This window comes from Vanessa cardui, chromosome 2 (genome assembly GCF_905220365.1).
Source record: "Vanessa cardui chromosome 2, ilVanCard2.1, whole genome shotgun sequence".
In the NCBI taxonomy this organism is placed as follows: domain Eukaryota; kingdom Metazoa; phylum Arthropoda; class Insecta; order Lepidoptera; family Nymphalidae; genus Vanessa; species Vanessa cardui.
The window spans coordinates 3276147-3295179 of record NC_061124.1 but is presented as its reverse complement, the minus strand read 5'-3'; the positions used below and the strand labels follow the sequence as shown (position 1 = coordinate 3295179).

The 19033-nt window shown below is 34.6% G+C and overlaps 1 protein-coding gene across 4 annotated transcripts in view; it reads left to right on the top strand.

Moving 5' to 3' along the window:
* LOC124542461 (protein PRRC2C) overlaps window positions 1–19033 on the top strand; it is a 93243-nt gene that overhangs the window by 34776 nt on the left and 39434 nt on the right. For all 4 annotated transcript variants that reach the window (XM_047120412.1, XM_047120417.1, XM_047120409.1 and 1 more), the window contains exons 2-3: window positions 10572–10715; window positions 11148–12916. In XM_047120412.1, coding sequence (XP_046976368.1) covers window positions 10572–10715; window positions 11148–12916 — 1913 coding nt within the window. The remainder of the gene's footprint in view (window positions 1–10571; window positions 10716–11147; window positions 12917–19033) is intronic.

Below are 19033 nucleotides of genomic sequence, written 5' to 3'. Positions count from 1 at the left end.
CGGAAATAGATCTTAAGGTGACGAAACTTTTCTTACTCCGACTACCCAACTATATGGCTTGGTAGTCGTCTTTCTCCTACGGGGTAGAGCAGTTAACTCTACCCCGACTAGAACAGTGAAATTAATAAAATACAAAAAAATAAACAAACACTCAGAAGAGAAAACGCCTCGTTATATAAAAAACTATTTACGCACCGTTACTATTATTACTGTAAAAGTGGTGAATGGTATCACGTCAAGACTAGAAGCGTAATAATATACCTAGACGTATATATTATGTATAGATACAAAAATATAATTTTGCTTAACTACTATATAACAAATATATATATCAAAGTCATTTCGCTTTCTGTTTGTCCCTGTATATACTTAGATCTTTAAAAAGACGCAACGGATTTTGATTCCTTTTTATTTTAGTAGATATGTTGATTCAAAGGGAGGGTTTATATGTATAATAAATGCATAATATAGTAGAGAAATAAATTCTATAAGCTGTTTACTATAGACTTCACACGTATGCATATACGTGTGAAGCCGCGTTGTGTCGCTAGTTTTATATAAGCTTGAGGCTTTATACCTACACTAAGTCTGGAACAATTTATCAATTGCAAATTATATTTTAGGCTCCATTTAAATTTTAATTTTGATACCTGAAGATATTATGGATTTCCAAAGAATCGTAACTAGCTAACGTATATGAAAACTCAAAATTAAAAAAATGTTAAAGCTATTATCAACTCGTATTTTTTAAACTCTTATTTATAAATGTATAGCTGTTAACCTCGGATTTGCTCGCGTAGAAAATATAAACATATTCACGAATTGATTTAATATATGACATTGATGTAAGACCTCTTTGTTAACAACACTTTTATCCAATTAAAAAGTAGCCTATGTCCCTTCTCATGCTCTAGACTATTTGGCTACCATATTTCATTTAAAACTGTTCAGTAGTTTTGGCGTGAAAGCAGACAGACAAACAGAGAGACATACTTTCGCATTTATAATATTAGTATAGTATGGATTCTTGTACAAAATCATGACTGCGTGGAATGCTAGCTAGAATGTTAACAGTATTTCTCCGTTAAATTCCCACTTGAGTTGTGGAGGAAACTGTGTGTTACGACTTTGATATTTTTTTGCTCAATCACCATAAGACACGCTTCGAACATCTGACATACATAATATTTCGAATTACCACGATACTTTCGCGATTGTATCAGCCATTGTATTGATGAGATGATTTCATTCAACTTGCAACCAAAAATCACAAGCTATACGATTGTACCATTATTTTTTAATAGACTTTAAATTGTTAATTTTCACCTTTATATCGATACATGTACTACACTGGCCTTACATGAATGAGTTGTCGATAGATTGCGAAGTCATCGAGAAAGTCATTACTTTGCACTTCAATATTCTGAAACTTATCAAGTTATGTTCGTATCAACTTGCTATTTTTTTAAATAATTATGCCGTGCAGTCTAAAACGAATTATTTTTACCCTACTTTTATCGTGACATATAAATCAAACCTTAATATATAATCATAATACCAATGATGTTCTAGTAAACAGATATGTTATTAACGCGCAAAAAGTGAAGACTATAAAACGTCCTAATTGTGACGTTAGCCTTTATTCGTTTTACGTAGTAATACGTTATAATACTTCATAATTACGTAGTAATAATTTATCTTATTGTTTTTATTAAACTATCCTTTTTACTTGTAACTAAATGTAAAATAAACGGTCCCCGGCGGCACACCTTTTTCTGATGTTTAGTATGGATATAACATATCTGTTTATTAGAATATCATTGCATAATACCAAAAAAATAGCAACAATTAATGGCAATCAATTCCTTTAATAAATTATGATTCTGCACAGATTAAAAAGGATACCAATTCCTTTTTCGTATTATGATTATTTATCTGTGATATCGTTGCGGAAAACTTATTCAAACATATAGAAAAAGTCATCAACTTAAATAAGAATGTACATATATAATATAGCTAAAACAATAAAAGGCAATGTAGGTACATTATTACCTTCAATCAATTCCTATAACAAATATTCTAGACAGTTTCAAAAGGATAATTATTCCATTTTCGAATTCTGATTAATTATTTATCATTGACAACAATGTATATTATAACATAATAAAAGGGGATATAATATAGAGATCACCTATTAAATATATTACAAATTATTTATGACATATATGCTTTGTACAATGCTGGAAGTTCTTATATTGATAGCCAGTATAAAGAATTCGAATAGTTGCCTCAAAAAATCGAACACACAAAAACAAAAAACCGATAATATTCTTTTTTTGAAAACGTTTAATAGTACCTAATCCTTACTAATATAATAAATGCGAAAGTAACTAAGTGTCAATTCCGATTTCACGGCAATACTGGACTGAATAAAATTTGGTACACAAATAAGTAGTTAAGAGTCTGAGAAAGGAGATAGGCTTCTTTTTAATTGGAAAACAGTCTTGTAAACAAAGTGTTATCAATGTAGTATTTTAAGTTAATTTGTAAATATATTCATATTTTTTAATGAGCACAGTTAAATAACCCAACAACTACATAAGACGTTAAACGTCCGTTATAATAGTTTAGTTTCATTACGATATTAACCGCACTATTAACCCTCGGCTATTGCGGTGTACTTCTTAACAAATTACAGACTTCATACTGTTCGGAATTTTCTGTAATTTAAGTATATTTTTAAATTACAGCTTACTTTCAAATCTACGTGCTTTCTATGTTACATAATCCAGTTATTCCTTATTACGTTAATTTTAAAATGGTAATTATTTTTTAAAGAAATAAACAATTTTTATTTACACAATGAATACTCAGCTACCCAAACTCGCTCTGTATTTTCTATTTTGATTCGAAGAGATTTTATTGGGTATAAAATTATACAGGTTATGTTTTTTGGGGTGCATATTAAGTGTTACCTTTGACCTTGTCAACACGAATGAACGAATTTCTTACACCTAAAATACCTATTGTAAATATTTCATTAGGACAAAATAACAATGATTCGATTTAAATCTTTAAGTAACATATTATTCTTTGACTACAGATTATAACAAACAACGTCCTATCACTATTGTATTAGTAGTATATAAATATTCTTACATAACGCTGCTAATGACAGCTAATGTATGTTATGAGATTATTATAAAACCTCTTTCAGCGTTCTAATAACTGGTTTTACATTGACATAAAAAGTGTAGCCAATGCGTTATGAATAAAAAAAAAACTAGAATTCGAATTTGGAATGGAATATGATACTTAGGTTTTACGTTCGCGAGTGAATTAGAACGGTTTTCGCATCTACCAGTCTACTTTCTTAAACGTGCAAAATGTGACATTCTCTTATTACGAAACATCTCGACGATCTAGATTTTGGTTTATCGAAACGATCAAATCACATTTGATGTCTTGAATTGTTGTTAACTAAACGTGTAATGTTGCAATCGTTAATTTATGTTTTACGATGCATTACAACAAAATTATTGGGTGTTAAGTACTGACGTTATTCGACGATTAAAATTAAAGCAAAACACATTAAATCATAAAAATAGTAGTGCGTTGAACCTGAATTCTGATTTATGCAATCTCTAAACTTAATTAAGTAAAAGATTTGCTTTCCTCATTATGTCTTCACGTTAGAAAGAGATAGTAGTATTTTAATTTTTGTATGTAATTAGTCCGAAACGAATGAGTGACATTAAATTGTTATATTATATCTTTAGCTTATCGCTTATTTATATGATTAATATTTTTTATACGAAACTACAATCAATATTTTCAGAGCGTAAAAAATGCAGGTATACATTTCACGCTAAACAGTTTTAATTTAGTTTATTAACGCTGTATGTTATTACTAGTTCATGCCTACGACTTCTCTCCACTTCTTTTCTCTTCGTTACTTCCTATATGTACAAAAAGGTGTATCATTACATAGTATAAAACAAAGCAGTATACCGCACTCTGTTCCTATGTATTCTTAGATATTTAAAATTACGCAACGGATTTTGAAGCGGTTTTTTTTTAAATAGATAGAGTGATTCGAGAGGAATGTTTTGTATATGATACATGGACAATATAGTTAAGGAACACTGATTATTTTAGAAGTCTCTAATATGATGTCGTAAATAAACAAATTTTGTAGTATATTTAGTATCACTATTGCATCCGTGAGAATCCGGGGCAGGTCGCTAGTGTATAATGTAATGATGATCAGTTCAGTTAGGGCGTTAGATCCCAGTTAATAAAAAAAATATATAAAACTCATTATTTTTATTAGTTTCATTATTCCGTAACAATTAACTATACGGTTTTAACTTCACCTATCACGCGAATGTATTGTATTTTAACGAATTTGTTAACTGTTTCTGTAGCGTGAAACTAAACGATAGTGGTACCGTTTTAACTTGGTGAACTGTTTATGTGTTGTTTTGACGATACTTTTATCACGTGTTTAAAATTTCAATCAAACCGCGCTGTTAAAGAGTGTTCGTGACATGTGTTTATAGCAGGAAGTCTTCTCGATAAAAAGTCATTAGATATTTAAATAAAACTGTCTATTTTCGGTAAACGATTATAGAAATAGCTGTGAAATTAATGAGTAATTTTTAACATTTTTATGGAAATTCACATAAATAAGTCGATTCAGTATATTAGAATATTTATTCACATTGTATAATATAGTAAAAATAATTACTCAGGATATGTATATTAATAAGGTTTCGCATGCGTTAAGTATATTCCTATTAAGATATGGAAGAAATCGGTTTTTTAGCGATAAGGCCTTGTGAATATTTCTCAAACATGAATAAACTGCGTTTACTGGTGTACAAAAAAGACTATTTTGATTTGATTAAACAATGTTAACTATTTTTAAATTAGAACTAGCTACTCGTTCTGACTTCACATGGTTACAATTATGGTCTATATACAAATTTTGACATAAAACATACATAAAAAAATCTTTTTTTTTTTCGAGGAAAGTTACAAATGTTGTCTTTTATCTACTTCGATATAAACCTTCTTTTTAACTGCCGCGTAGCTTATAACTATGTTTTGTTTTTTTACGAGATAGCTGATACCCCAGAAAGCACGTATAGACGTCGATGCTGCGTCTGCGTTTGCTCTTTTCATCCGTTTTATGACAGTACACATTCCAACGTAATGTAGATCTTGAGATCTACCTATGTATTAGATTTCCTATAACAATTGCCCGTTATACGAAATGGAATAATACTGTAAAATTACGAATATCTAAACTTGAACTAACATACAATGTTTATATTTAATTTGTAAATATGTGTTTACTGCACGTACCAGAAATAATCCGTACAATCATTACTGTGTTCTCACACGCTACACGTTTCTGATTTTATTTTCGATAGATTTTTTTTATATTCAAAATTTATTTATATTAATTGAAATATTGACTATGAAATAATAATCATATAATAGTAATATGGAACAAAATATATAAATATAACCCTGATAAATTAAAAAGATGTATTTCATTGTAGATTTATAGCTACATGTATAATATTATTTTTTAGACACATTTGTTTGCTACTGAAGTACTGATCAATATGGAAAACATCCCCTGGGAGGATCTCCTCCCAGGGGATGTTTTCCATATTATGTTTATATAGTATGTTTAATAGATTATACAATCTTGATCCCAATAGAAGATATACGTTATACATATTATATACATCTTACTACGACATTTACATACTGGTTCCAGAGCCCTATGTGCAGTTCTACTATATACTACTACTTACTTATATGATAAATTCTAAAGTAACTCATATACTTTGATTAAATTTGGTACGAAGCAAGCTTGAAAGTTAAAAAGTTCATATGTTACTTTTTGATACTTACGGTAATTACTTTAATTAAAATTATCAAAATACCTTTAATATACAATTATTGAATTAGACTTACATGCACATATAATCTTTGTTCTAAATCTATTTTATGTTACTAACATATAAAAAGTGTTATATATCGATCATAGTATGCAACGCAGTAATTATCATCGCGTCTTACAAATTGATTCAAGTTTGGAATGTTGTTTTTAAATTGTTCGTGATAGCTAATTACTTCAGCGTGTTACGAAGGGACCGCGATCGTTTTGTTTCTATTGCATATTTTCCATTCAGGAATTTATTATGAAGTATTCCGGTTTCGTGATGTATATGCATCCGTTATATGACGAAGAAAACCGAAGAATTCCCGAAATATGTCGAGAATTCCACGACAAATCTATTATTAATATGACGACCTCCATGCTCGAGTGGTGTGTACACCAGTTTTCATGGGTACGCCACTCTGAGGTCCCGGGTTCGATTATCGGCCGAGTCGATGTTGATTACCATTAGTTTTCTATGGGTCTTGGGTCTGGGTGTTTGTGGCACCGTCGTTACTTCTGATTTCCATAACATAAGTGCTATAGCTACTTACATTGGGATCAGAGTAATGTCACATACATGTTGTCACATATTTATTAAAAAAAAAATATATAATATTTATTATTCATGTGAAAATAACTCTGTCTGTCTCTCTGTAACTGACAAATCAACGAACCGAATTTGACTAAGTTCGCTATGAAACAAACTTGAACTTCAAGATAGGACATAGGCTTTTTGCCTAACACATGTCTATCAACACTTAAAATGCGAGCGAAACCGCTGGCGACAACTAGTAATATATATAGAAGACTGTATATTTATAGCCTTATAAGAAGAATAGTTCGTTTGATCAACGCGAATTTCAGAATAGTCAGCTAGTCAAATGTATCCCGCATTATACGTGTATATATCACATATCAGATAAAGAAAATTGTATTTAAATTTATAAAAATATTATGATTTAGATTTTTATCGATATGATACGGCTCGCTTTGTGTATGTTAGTAATATCCACAGTATAATACTTAATGTTAATGACATTAAAAAACTAATTATATTTTCGTAAATTGTACAATTGGAAATGAAATGATCACCTCCAGGCTATTTCAAATAATAAAATAGATTTTGTCATTGAAATTATACCCATACTTGCTCAATTTTAGATAATAAATAAAATGTCGCTGAATTTAGAACCGGTGGTATATTTTTACAATCCAATTAACGAGTGTTATTTTTTTTTAAATAAAGATTTTAGTTCTAAAATAAAGCATATATTTCATTTTGATGAATTAGAATAAATAATACAGTCGTCAGAAAAGAAAACAAATCAAATTGTAACTTGTTTAAAAATATCGATATACTTTTCCAATATGTAGTCTTAAAAAGAGTAGAGGATCCAGTCAAATTAATATAAAGATTAATTAAGAACAGTATATTGACGATGCTTTTGTATTTGATTAAACTTCTCAATTAATAACCGTCCCAAACCATAGATAATGTAGAACCGGCCTAATACCATCACACGGGGTCGATGAACTCCCATTAAAATTCCTCGCCATTGCAGTCTGATCAAATTGCAAGTAATTATAAACTAATGTTCTTTGAGAAACACTCAAAATGCAGTAATAATATTCAGGAATAAATTTCAAGAATAATTTAATATTGTTTTTTATAAACAAATTCAACCAACGGCTTATAAGACTGTTTGTAAAGAAGTCAACGATTTTATTGAAATTTATTATGGAAATAAAGCATATTTATACTTATATAATCTGAAATTGCCCCCTAATAATGTAAATTGACAGATTTGTTTCCAATATTTCATCAGTTAACAATGGTGTCACATTCATTATTAAAGTAACAATGCCATTATCCGATAACCAATAAATATATCTGTAATATATTAACTCATTTTATTTGAAATGGTATGATATGTATATAAATAATAAATAAGAAAAAAAGGTGGATACAAATATGTATCATCATTATAAAGTTTTTAATGTGCTGTAAATAAACACTTTCTGCAGTATATTTTGGTATCAGTTACTGCATCCGTGCGAAGCAGGGGCGGGTTGCTAGTATTTTATGTATAACATTTTGAATATTAATAGTATCTTATTTCTTTTTAATGATGCTTTAATTATTACTATTCTATATATTATATTAAAAAAATGTTATCGTGTCTTACTAATAATATCATAATGGTGAATATTTTTATATTTTTACGCTTTTTTATATTACTTTATCAATATAATAGTTATGTAAGGTGCAAGTATACAGAGCAAGGTATAAGGTACGGTAAGATTACCGCTGTTATTTATTTCGGTTTTTCTCACTGAGGTGTTTCTTTCCGATTCGGTAGAATATTTGTGTAAACAGTATAACGTTTCTATAATGAATAAAGATTTTAATTATCACATGTGTAATTTATAAATAATATCGATTTACAATGATGCTTCAATATCTCTATCTTTTGCTAGAATGCCCCACGCTATCGTCCAATTGTTTTATAATGACAGCTCAATAATATTTAAAATAAGAATGAAAGAAAAATGTTACATGCCAGTATTAAATGCTATGCCATATAAAATAATATTAATTACAGTTTTACTAATTATTGATCAATTAATTACAATAATAATTGTATATAATAAAGTAAATTCAAAAATCCCTGCTATATTAATAATATGCAATAATAATGTGATATAAATTTTGATATAGAATCAAATGTCATAACACCGTATTAAAAGCTAAGGTTGCTCTAGTAACACATCATATAATCGTTGAATGGTTGAATCGCAATTGGATTAGAATAACTTTTCTGTTTAAAGAAAAACCCGTTCTATATATTACAATATATTCTTTATTGAATTAAGCTCATAAGAACATCGAAACGTCATGTTACCTCATTTAATTGAATGTTAAGATATCACCAACTTCAAACATGTAATTGTCCGAGAAAAACCGAAAAGAAATTCAGTAATTACTTATTAACTAACATACGTATACTAAATAATTATATGCAATTAAATAATTTATCCCGCATAAAATAATTTACTAATTCCACGATTTTCATAATCTTATAATACTGTATTTTGTCGTGAAATAAGCTTTGCCTTATTTATGTTCTTTTGTTTACGTTATTTATTATTTTAAAGTCCGAGCTTTGTATAATTTTAGGTAGTTTCATAAACATTATTTGCGTATAAGGACGGCTGAACTCAATGATGTTGTAGTAAACAGATATGTTATTAACGCGCAAAAAGTGAAGACTAGAAAACGTCCTAATTGGGACGTTTGCCTTTAGTCGTTTTACGTAGTAATACGTTATAATACATCATAATTACGTAGTAATACGTTTCGCGTAATTAAAACATCTAGTTATCCCTTTTACTTATTTTTATCAAGCTATCCTTTTTACTTTTAACGAAATGTAAAACTAAACTAAAATAAACGGTCCCCGGCGCGGCACACTTTTTTCTGTTGTTTAGTATGGATATAACATATCTGTTTATTAGAATATCATTGGCTGAAATACTATAAAGTAAGGCATATATATAATTCCATGTGTATTTATCGAGATGTCACACGGACGTAAGTGACCAGTCACCGTTATAACTCCGATGGTCTGGTACACGTCTGACCTCATCAGCGAGGTCAGACCGACTGGGAATTCATATATCTGCCCCACTATTGTTTTATGTGAACTGTAATCATGATTGGATTTGATCGTTCAATCCGTTTTTTTTATGTCAGCGGCTGCCTGACGTGTGACCTCATAATATGTAATCGATTATATTTTGTTTAATAGTTTTCATTCTAATAGTATACACTATAAACATATAGGGTATTCCAAAGGGTATCACGAACCCACACGTGGGCAACGCTACGGGAGAAAAAAATGAAATTAAATCTGTGTAGCGATACTTCAAAAATATAATGTTTATGCCTATTTATTAATTTGACATTTCAAAAATTCAAAATGATATTTCAGACGCAATGATCGTTGCAATGACGTTATAAATAACTAAATTATGACAATTATGTCAATAGCGTTACATTTCATTTTTAATAATATTTTCTACAGTATTGATAAAATATGTTCCAAGTTTTCGCTCTCTTATAAAGAAATGAATAAGTCATGATACCGGCGTAAGTATCAGCATTTCACGGTCTTCGCAATGTCAATTTTGTGAACAAAATAATAATACGTATCTGCTTTAATCAAGTCGATGTTATTGAACTCATTTGACGGAAACGCAATCAATGCTAAAGTATTGTGAATCTTCTATACATAGAAATAAAGTCGCCTTTCCTAAATAGATACAAGGAGACAATAATTTGTTACTAGCACGAATAAAATATCAACATTACATAATTCAATCAGAAGTAGAGAGAAAGTTTACTAGCATAAGAATTATTATTGTTTTGATTATATTATTTTACTGCGATTTTATGCAAATATTTGAATTAATTATAATCAGAGGATAATTGTTTGCTGCTATTGTTTAGATATGGTTGTGACCATACTAAAATTTTTATTCGACTAGATTAGTATGCTAGCGCCATCTGTTATGGAATAGAAAATACCAATAAATGTTTTGTGTACAGGTGACAATGGCAGCACTCACGCTTTGTACCTCGAAACAATAGTCGAGGAAACAAGCGATGACTTACGTTCTGAACGCTCTTCTGCAGCCACCTGGCTATCTGACTCAGATGCCGACTCGGTCATACATGTTCGCGGCACAGCAGGTATTTATAAAAGGTTTAACTTAACAATTTAACGCACGTAGCGCCATCTAGGGACGAATAGCGAATGTTCTTAACGTTATTCGAAGAAAAATATAGATGGCGTTAGATGTCCCCAAATAGTATAAATATTGTTTTTATTTACATTTTATAAAAAAGTGTTAACTTTTGTATCATTATTTCTTTTAATTAAATTATATATAAATTATTATTTTTTTATAAATTTACTTTATTTACTTCAATTACTTCATTTATATTGTATGTCCAACGTTTAATTATAACATCGTGATTTCTTTTTTGGATCTTGTCCAAATTAATATAAATATATCACTTTCTGTGTCATTGTCATTACCGGCGCTTGAAGCCGTTGCAGGTGGTGGTGTATCTCAGTAGCGTTAATTAAGAATTTGAAATTAGCTTCTCTTCATCCATCAGGATCGGAGTGCGACAGCGAGTCCGAGCGGGAATGGGCGTGTCCGGCAAAACGCCGGAGACGAGAGCGAGGCAACTCCCCGACCAGCCTCGGTTCCCTGTCACGTTCGTCTAGCCTCGCGCAATTCGAATCCCTCGAACGGTCATGTGCCGCTCCAGTTTCACCTAGTCTATCGCCGGACTCCCTCGAGTCGCCGCCGGCGTCACCGCCGCCGGTTCGCCCAGCGCCTCGTGCTCATCTTTCAGCGGAAAACCTCAGCGAGGACAGCGGTTACAGCGAGCGCGCGCGCCGGCCGCCCCCGCCCGCCCGCCGCGGCCCGCCCGAAATAGCGCACGGGCCGGTCGCCGCCGGCAGCGTGCCCTGCCTCGTCTCGCCCAGTGCCACGCGTCGCCAGCACCGCGCTGCGCGCGCTCTCTCGCTGCCCGCCGAGCTCGACGTCTGCACCGAGCCGAAGCGCCACGCGGCTCACAGTGCGCGATTCCGTCAGACCTTCGAAGTTTGCGACAGTTTCACCGTAAGCGTGGCCGACCTGACGGCCCTAGACTATCGCGGAGGGCCGCGGAGACCGCGGCTCCCTCCGCCGCCCCCTCCGCGACCTTCGCACCAGCCGCCACCACCACCACCCTTGCTCGATGTGGTCACGCGTCCCTTGCGGTCGACGCCGGCCCGCGAGCCGAGCGCTGGCAGCGACTCTACCACGGAATCGGAACAAGCGTTTGCGAGGGAAATGGAAGCTACAGCCCGGCGGTTGGACGAAAACGCGAAAAGAGCGCTCGCCGACACCGGAAACTACGATCGTGAGCTCTCCGTGCTGACAGCACGGCGCCTACAGGACTCGTGGGGTGCATGGGATGACGTTCTTGACGAACTTCGACGGCGCATGGAACCGTCGTCAGCTACACCATCGCCGCCGCGGTCTCCCTCACCGGATCCTATTCGAGAGCCGAGCTTCGCATCGACGCCCCTTCGGTCTGGAGACGCGCGAGTTCGCTCCACGCCCGAGTTGCGAGCGCGGGCGACGCCGCATCGCGAAACTCCAGAAGAGTTGCGAGCTTCACTACAACTAGTCGGCCCGCGGCCGCCCGACTCGGCGCCACCGGCGCGCTCTGTTTCGACAGGATCGAAGGGAGTCACTTTTTCACCAATAGTGGCCGAAGTCAGTTGGCGGGAAACTAGTACGAGTAGTAACGACAGTTCAGAACGAACGACGAGCGAGAGTTCGAGCGCGAGCGTGGACGCGGCAGACGCAGAGGTAGTGGAAGTGGAGGGGGAAGGCGAGGGAGCGCGCGCGCAGGCCGCAGAGTGCGCCGTCGCCATGACGGAAGCGGGCGCGCGCGCGCCGCGCAGCCGCATCGCCGGCTTCCTTTCGCGGTTCGCGAACTTCCGATTCTCGGGGCGCAAAGAAAAAAAATCAAGGGGCGCAGGCGCGAACGGGCGGGCGAGTATCAGCGGTCCGCCGACGACGGCAGACGCGGGGCAGGGAGTGCGAACGGCGGCCGCCGGGCCGCAGTATGTGCGCATCCCGCTGAAGGAGGAGGGTGTGTCGCGGGCGGTGGCACCCCCCGTGGCGGGCGGCGTGGCGCACAAGCCTCCGCGGCCGCGCCCGCCGCCCGCTCCGGCGCCCGGCGTGCTCGAGACCGACGTGGACACGCAGCGCACGGTGCTGCACGCGCGATCCCTGCTCGCCCTGGCGCCGCCCGACCAGCGCGCGCCTCGGCCCCACAAATCCATGGAGTTTCTGCTCGACAAAGACAGCGCGCAGATCGTACAGGTGAGTCTCTTTACACTCTCTGACAGGCCGCCCAGCACCGTGGGCGTTGCCTTGGTTATCTCCTAATATTTTGTTTGAAGTCGCATATTGCCGCAATGTTTACAAACAGCGCGATCGATGCCGGGCGATGAACTCGCGACTACTGCTGTCTCGTAGTAGGCATTTGCATTTCCACAAACTTACCTTAAACCAATATAGAACACCTACGGGTAAACTAACAGCATTGTAAAGACTTGCAACTGCAATAAATCTAATTAGATTAATTGACATGTAGGTAATAGGTACATCATTCATCAGTATCGATAAAACTACGGAACATTTCAACATCATACATAACGGCTACACCATCGGCTGCATGACATACTCCATACATGTTCCGTTAACAATGCACTATGTAAATGACAACGGTATTCCCAATAGGGTCGTTCCGAGTTACGACACAGTATTCGCATACAATTCGCTCGCAGAGGGCGTAGGTGAAAGTGTGGCTCTAGCACGGCGCGCCGTGTGCGTCGCTAGCCCGCAGAGGTGGGCGTAACTGTATTATCAAACCGTATGCGTAGCTATCGCTAATATCGCTTTACGATCGATTGCTATCGGAATCGTGATACCGGATTACCTAACATTCAATATAGAAAATTAATCATAACCGCGACCCAATTAAAACAGAGATCACATCGGATGTATAATTACGTAATTAGCTCAACTCGTCAGATTATACTGAGACTTAACGTCCAAAATGAGTTAAACCTAGTTTAATTACGAAACAACGTCATTCTTGGTAAAAAATATGATTGTCATTATATCTCGTCATTATCAATTTGGAATGCTTTTAAGCCGTAAAATTAGTAATGACTTCTGTCTATTGTTCACGATAATTTTAGCATACAATACGGGAACTTTGACACTGCGATATTATACACAGTACACAGTGGCACAATGAACAAAAACAAATTTAAATTTATAAATTGATACATAATAAATGTGAAACTTATTTTTTTGCCAAAATACTGCAGGGTTGAAATATTGATGCATATAGTTACGTATTCAGTTTAAAGCTTGATATTTCAATTGAATGCAGATGCACGTACGATCCGAACTTTGGTCATAGAATAGGTTGATATTGCAATGATACTAAAAAAATAACAATGTCGTCGGTTCTCTATGAATGCAGGTAAAAACTTGGTCGCCATTTTGTAAAGATTTGACAATCGAATTATATTCTCCCTTCATATAATAATATCAGTTCTGCGACAAATATGTTGGGGGAAACGTGTTCTAGAGTGGAGACCGCATCTCGGCAAACGTAGTGTAGGACGTCCTCGGGCACGGTGGTGTGACGACTTACGCAAGACGGCTGGCAGGAGCTGGATGCGAGTAGCCCAAGAACGATCTCAGTGGCGTGCAATTGGAGAGGCCTATGTCCAGCAGTGGATGGAAATGGGCTGATGGATTGGATTGGATATAATAATATATACAATTCAATAATAGTTACAATTAAACTATAACCGTAAACTTAAATAAGAAATGATTATTAATTATGAAACCTTGGTTTATTTAAATTACTCATTTGAAATTACACTTTTACTACAAAAGAGAGAGGGTGACAAAAGGTGAAAACCATTTTTAATTTATCGGTTGGTTTATGAATTTGTTAATACCGTTAAGATCGATTACATTAGATTTATTTAAAATCAATATCTCCAGTCATTACGAAAAAATATTATTTTTAATTTTGCTCCGGATACACATCCGGCAAAAACTACTGCAAAATGTCTTTTTTATAAAAAGGTAAGTTCAACTTTTGTTAAGCAAATATGCGTCCCAAAAATAGTCTTATAACAAAAGCGACCCTGTATTTATTTCGTATTGAAATAACGAACAATTAATATAATACATTTATTTTAATGACTTCGAAATTTATTTCAAAGGTTGTTTTTTTTGATAACAAACAATATGTCCATTGTAAAAATCACAATTCCCACGAGTCCTTATATTTTTTTTTGTCACAATTACTTGACTTTGCTTTTCATAATCTTGGGAATATATTATCCCTGACATACTATCGTTATGATGTCATCGAAGTGTCGCTTGAATGTTAATCCCGTTATTACCATTTACACCTTGATCGGAACGCAATATACCACGCACTACGAAATAATTACAAATCATTGTATTTATCTGACAGATGTTTCAATTTGCGTGGGACATTTACATTTAGAAAAAAAAAAACCTTTTGGTCGTTACTTACCTAACTCAAGCTTACTTTTTAACATGATCAATCAAATTCAGTTCAGTGATAGCAACAGACAAACAGCCAGGCTTAAGTAGACTCTGACTTTGTCTCCGTATTTACGCATTAAATATATGTAAGAGTAGTTTAAATTTCACTGACACGCAAAACAGTAATTGAATTTAAACAACATAACAATACTCAAGACCAACAATCAAAATATTCTAATACGTTGAATGCTTGAAACTTGAAGTTACTACATTTTGTCATTCAGAATTAATGAATTTTAAAATTACGACAATACGTCAAACGAAGATTATTATACGATCTTTTGACAGTATGTATTTTTAATTTGACATATCGCATTAATAAAAAGAATGAACATAGATTGTCTTTGATTTAATAGCGTAACGATTTTATATTACATATTTTTTTCCTGTTATAAATGTGCGTTGAATTTAAATCCGTCGACCATAGGCGCAGTACATGCTAGGATTACGTTAATCTTCTATAAGTATCAAACCTGACTCATGAAGTGACACATCAAAACAAGAGTTCTACATAACGGTGGTTCCTGAACAATAAATTTAGAGGAAACTTAAGAGCTTTTATGTTAAACTGTAGGTCAGTTGAATTTGACACGGTCCTATTTTAATTTGCACTGAGTCAACGTGTCCTGAAGTATGCACTTTTTTTTAATGGTATGTACAAGCGGATAGAGTAGTGGGTCACCTAATTGTATGTAGTACCACTGTCCACGAGCATTGGTCCTGTATGAAATATTAATTTCTTACAATGTGGTACAACTACCTGAATTAAGTCATCCCTTGTGTTATCTTCGTATCTCTAATCTATATCTAATACTCTTTTCAAACTGGAAAACAACAATACTGATTGTTGTTAAGCAGTAAAACTGTCTATTCTGTTTATAATTTTACTTGCGGCCCGTCCCGGCTTCCCACGGATGGACGTGAGTTTTTTTTTTATGATTTTGCCTTTTATTTAAAAAATTTTTGTTGCTTTTTCAATTGTCGCTCTACATCAACGTATTTACCCAAAAACCGTAATAAATTATATACCTAACCCTTCCTCATGAATACCTCTGTCAATTAGTGAAAACCGCATAAAAATCCGTTCAGTAGTTTTGGAGTTTATCACGAACAAACAGATAAACAGACGCAACCGGGTGACTTTGTTTTATAATATGTCATGGTTTTCGTTCCGTTAGCAAAGGTTCAAAATTGACGTAATTATATACACTTAGCCTTGACGATCGTTTTGAAATGACGTGGAAAATCGTGGACTTCCACAAGTCGGTTACATAACAACTCCTGCAGGATGCAGGACACGAGCGTCAGACATGTCCGTCTGTCCGTAGTTTATCAGATCTAAATGCTTTAACCAACGTAAACTGTTCCTGCACTTGTAGTTCCTTCGAATCTATACGGATAACCATGTTCCAAATCTAATTAACTAAATTTAATATACATAGAATATAATTATCAAATATTATGTTAAATATATTCTATTAAGAAAGTAATGAGAGGCATTTGCTATTCTAAATACGAATACCTTATATTACATACTTATTAAAGAATAAAATAAAAGGTTTGAGCTGAGTTGAAAATTGGGGTTGAATTTGAGATTTGACGTTTACATTTATTCAATTCTCTTTTATAATCTATTTCATATATTACCAGGCTATGTTATACAACTTCCATTTAAACATTTATTGATGCGATGATTTTTTCTATATAACCTATTTCCGATTACGTGTCCGAATATTATAACGTCTATGTCAATATATAAAAAAACATACTCCTGTAGATAACATTGTCTACAATAATTGATCTTTAAATCAATTTTATGCACAAATGCGACCCCGTTACAGCTTTGTGGATTTATTGACCCATAAAATTACAAAGTCCGAACAAAAGGCATTCTTAGCCGTTTTAAGAACAAATAGAACTTCGTCAAAGCGGCGGTAAATTTTAATTTGATCTCGGCTCCTTTTTGAAGATCCGAAAATAGTTATCTTAAAATTATAAGAACAAAATTTTTTATGCACTTGAATATTCTTAAGTATTTTGAACTAATTGTCTTGCTTGAACTTTATTCAAGCTTGCTTTGTAAAATGTTGGTTCAGTAATTTGGCTATGAATGCAACAGACAAACAGACTTAAGTAGCTTTGACTATTTGTCTACGAAGTTCGCATAAGTATAGATAAGTAACAGCCTGTAAATTTCTCACTGCTGGGCTAAAGGCCTCCTCTCCCTTTGAGGAGAATGTTTGGAACATATTCCACCACGCTGTTCCAATGCATGTTGGTGGAATACACATGTGGCAGAATTTCTATGAAACTTGTCACATGCAGGTTTCCTCACGATGTTTTCCTTCACCGCTGAGCAAGAGATGAATTATAAAGACAAATTAAGCACATGAAACAGCGGTGCTTGCCTGGGTTTGAACCCGCAATCATCGGTTAAGATGTACACGTTCTAACCACTGGGCCATCTCGACTCAAGCATAGATAAGTATAGGTTTAAAATCCCAGACACGCAAAACTGCGATCTTGTGTTTACAAACTCTACTTTGATTCACTAGCAACTTGCCTCTGAATGTTACAAAACTTTCTATGCGTGTCAATAATGAACCTTTCCATCTCATCTGTTATAACCGGTCGGCTTAGAATCAATCATGGCAGTCGTGCGACCTTGCATGTTCGCTGAAGAAATTACCCCCGAGGCGTCCGAATAGTTTCTCTTTCGATTTAAATGATGCTTTAGTATTTTATGTTTGAACTGTGTCTGATTTGTATTTTAACTTTGAAACAACTATTGTAGTGGGAATGGTGGGTCCTTTTTTATATTTGGTAGAGTAATATGTAGTAGTACGCGTAGTTTTATTCTGAATATATGAAACTGTGGTCGTACGATGATCCATCAACAAGCTTTTAATTCAAGCAATAAAAAGTATCAAGATCTTTATACGCTTAATAAACCTGCACCAGAATATTTCTTAATTTGAAAAACTATTCAGTCGTTCTATATTTTAGAAATGTGTTTGATTTCCGAATTAGTTTTACATAAAAAAAACTGTGAAGTTTTAAAAATAAAAATACTAAACGATTTTTGACGCTTAATAAAATTGGTAATAGATGCAGAATTATAGCAATTTAACATTTACTGCATTACGTTTATAAGATCTCTTTTAATATAAGAATCGTAGCCATTAGAAAAATGTCTCTGCCTGTTTTGAAAATTAAAAAAAATAAAATGTCACTATATTTGTTGGTTATTTAAATTTCAGCGGCAAATGCAATTTTCTCGGTAAACGAACCTAGAACGAAGTCATTTTCGCGGGATTGAAATATTTTTAATTCTTTAAATTCCATTTTATAATTTCCACATTTCCACTTTGAAACTAAAATAAACTCTATTGAAATGGGCACAAGCGCATGCAGATGATCATCGTTTTACAAGAATACGTATATATTATTTACATTTACCGATTCTGAATATAGATTATATCATGAAGAATCGCAGATAAACTCATTCGTTTTCATCAAACAATTTACATGCAATCGTAACAGGTGATTTAATTTATGCATCCGTTATCAGAAATAACAAATTCTTAGCATACAGCTCTAAATCCACAGGAAGAAAATAATAATTCCATTCAGTCAAGATCACTCAGTGATTAGAACCTGTGCACATTGACCGATGATTTTGGGTTCAAAACTGCGCATTAATAAATAATAATTGTGTGTATAATTCATCTCATGCATCGATAGTGTAGGAAAACATCGCGAGGAAACCTGCATGTTTCTAATTGCAACTGAATTCTGCCACATGTATACCCACCAACTCTAATGGAGGCACCG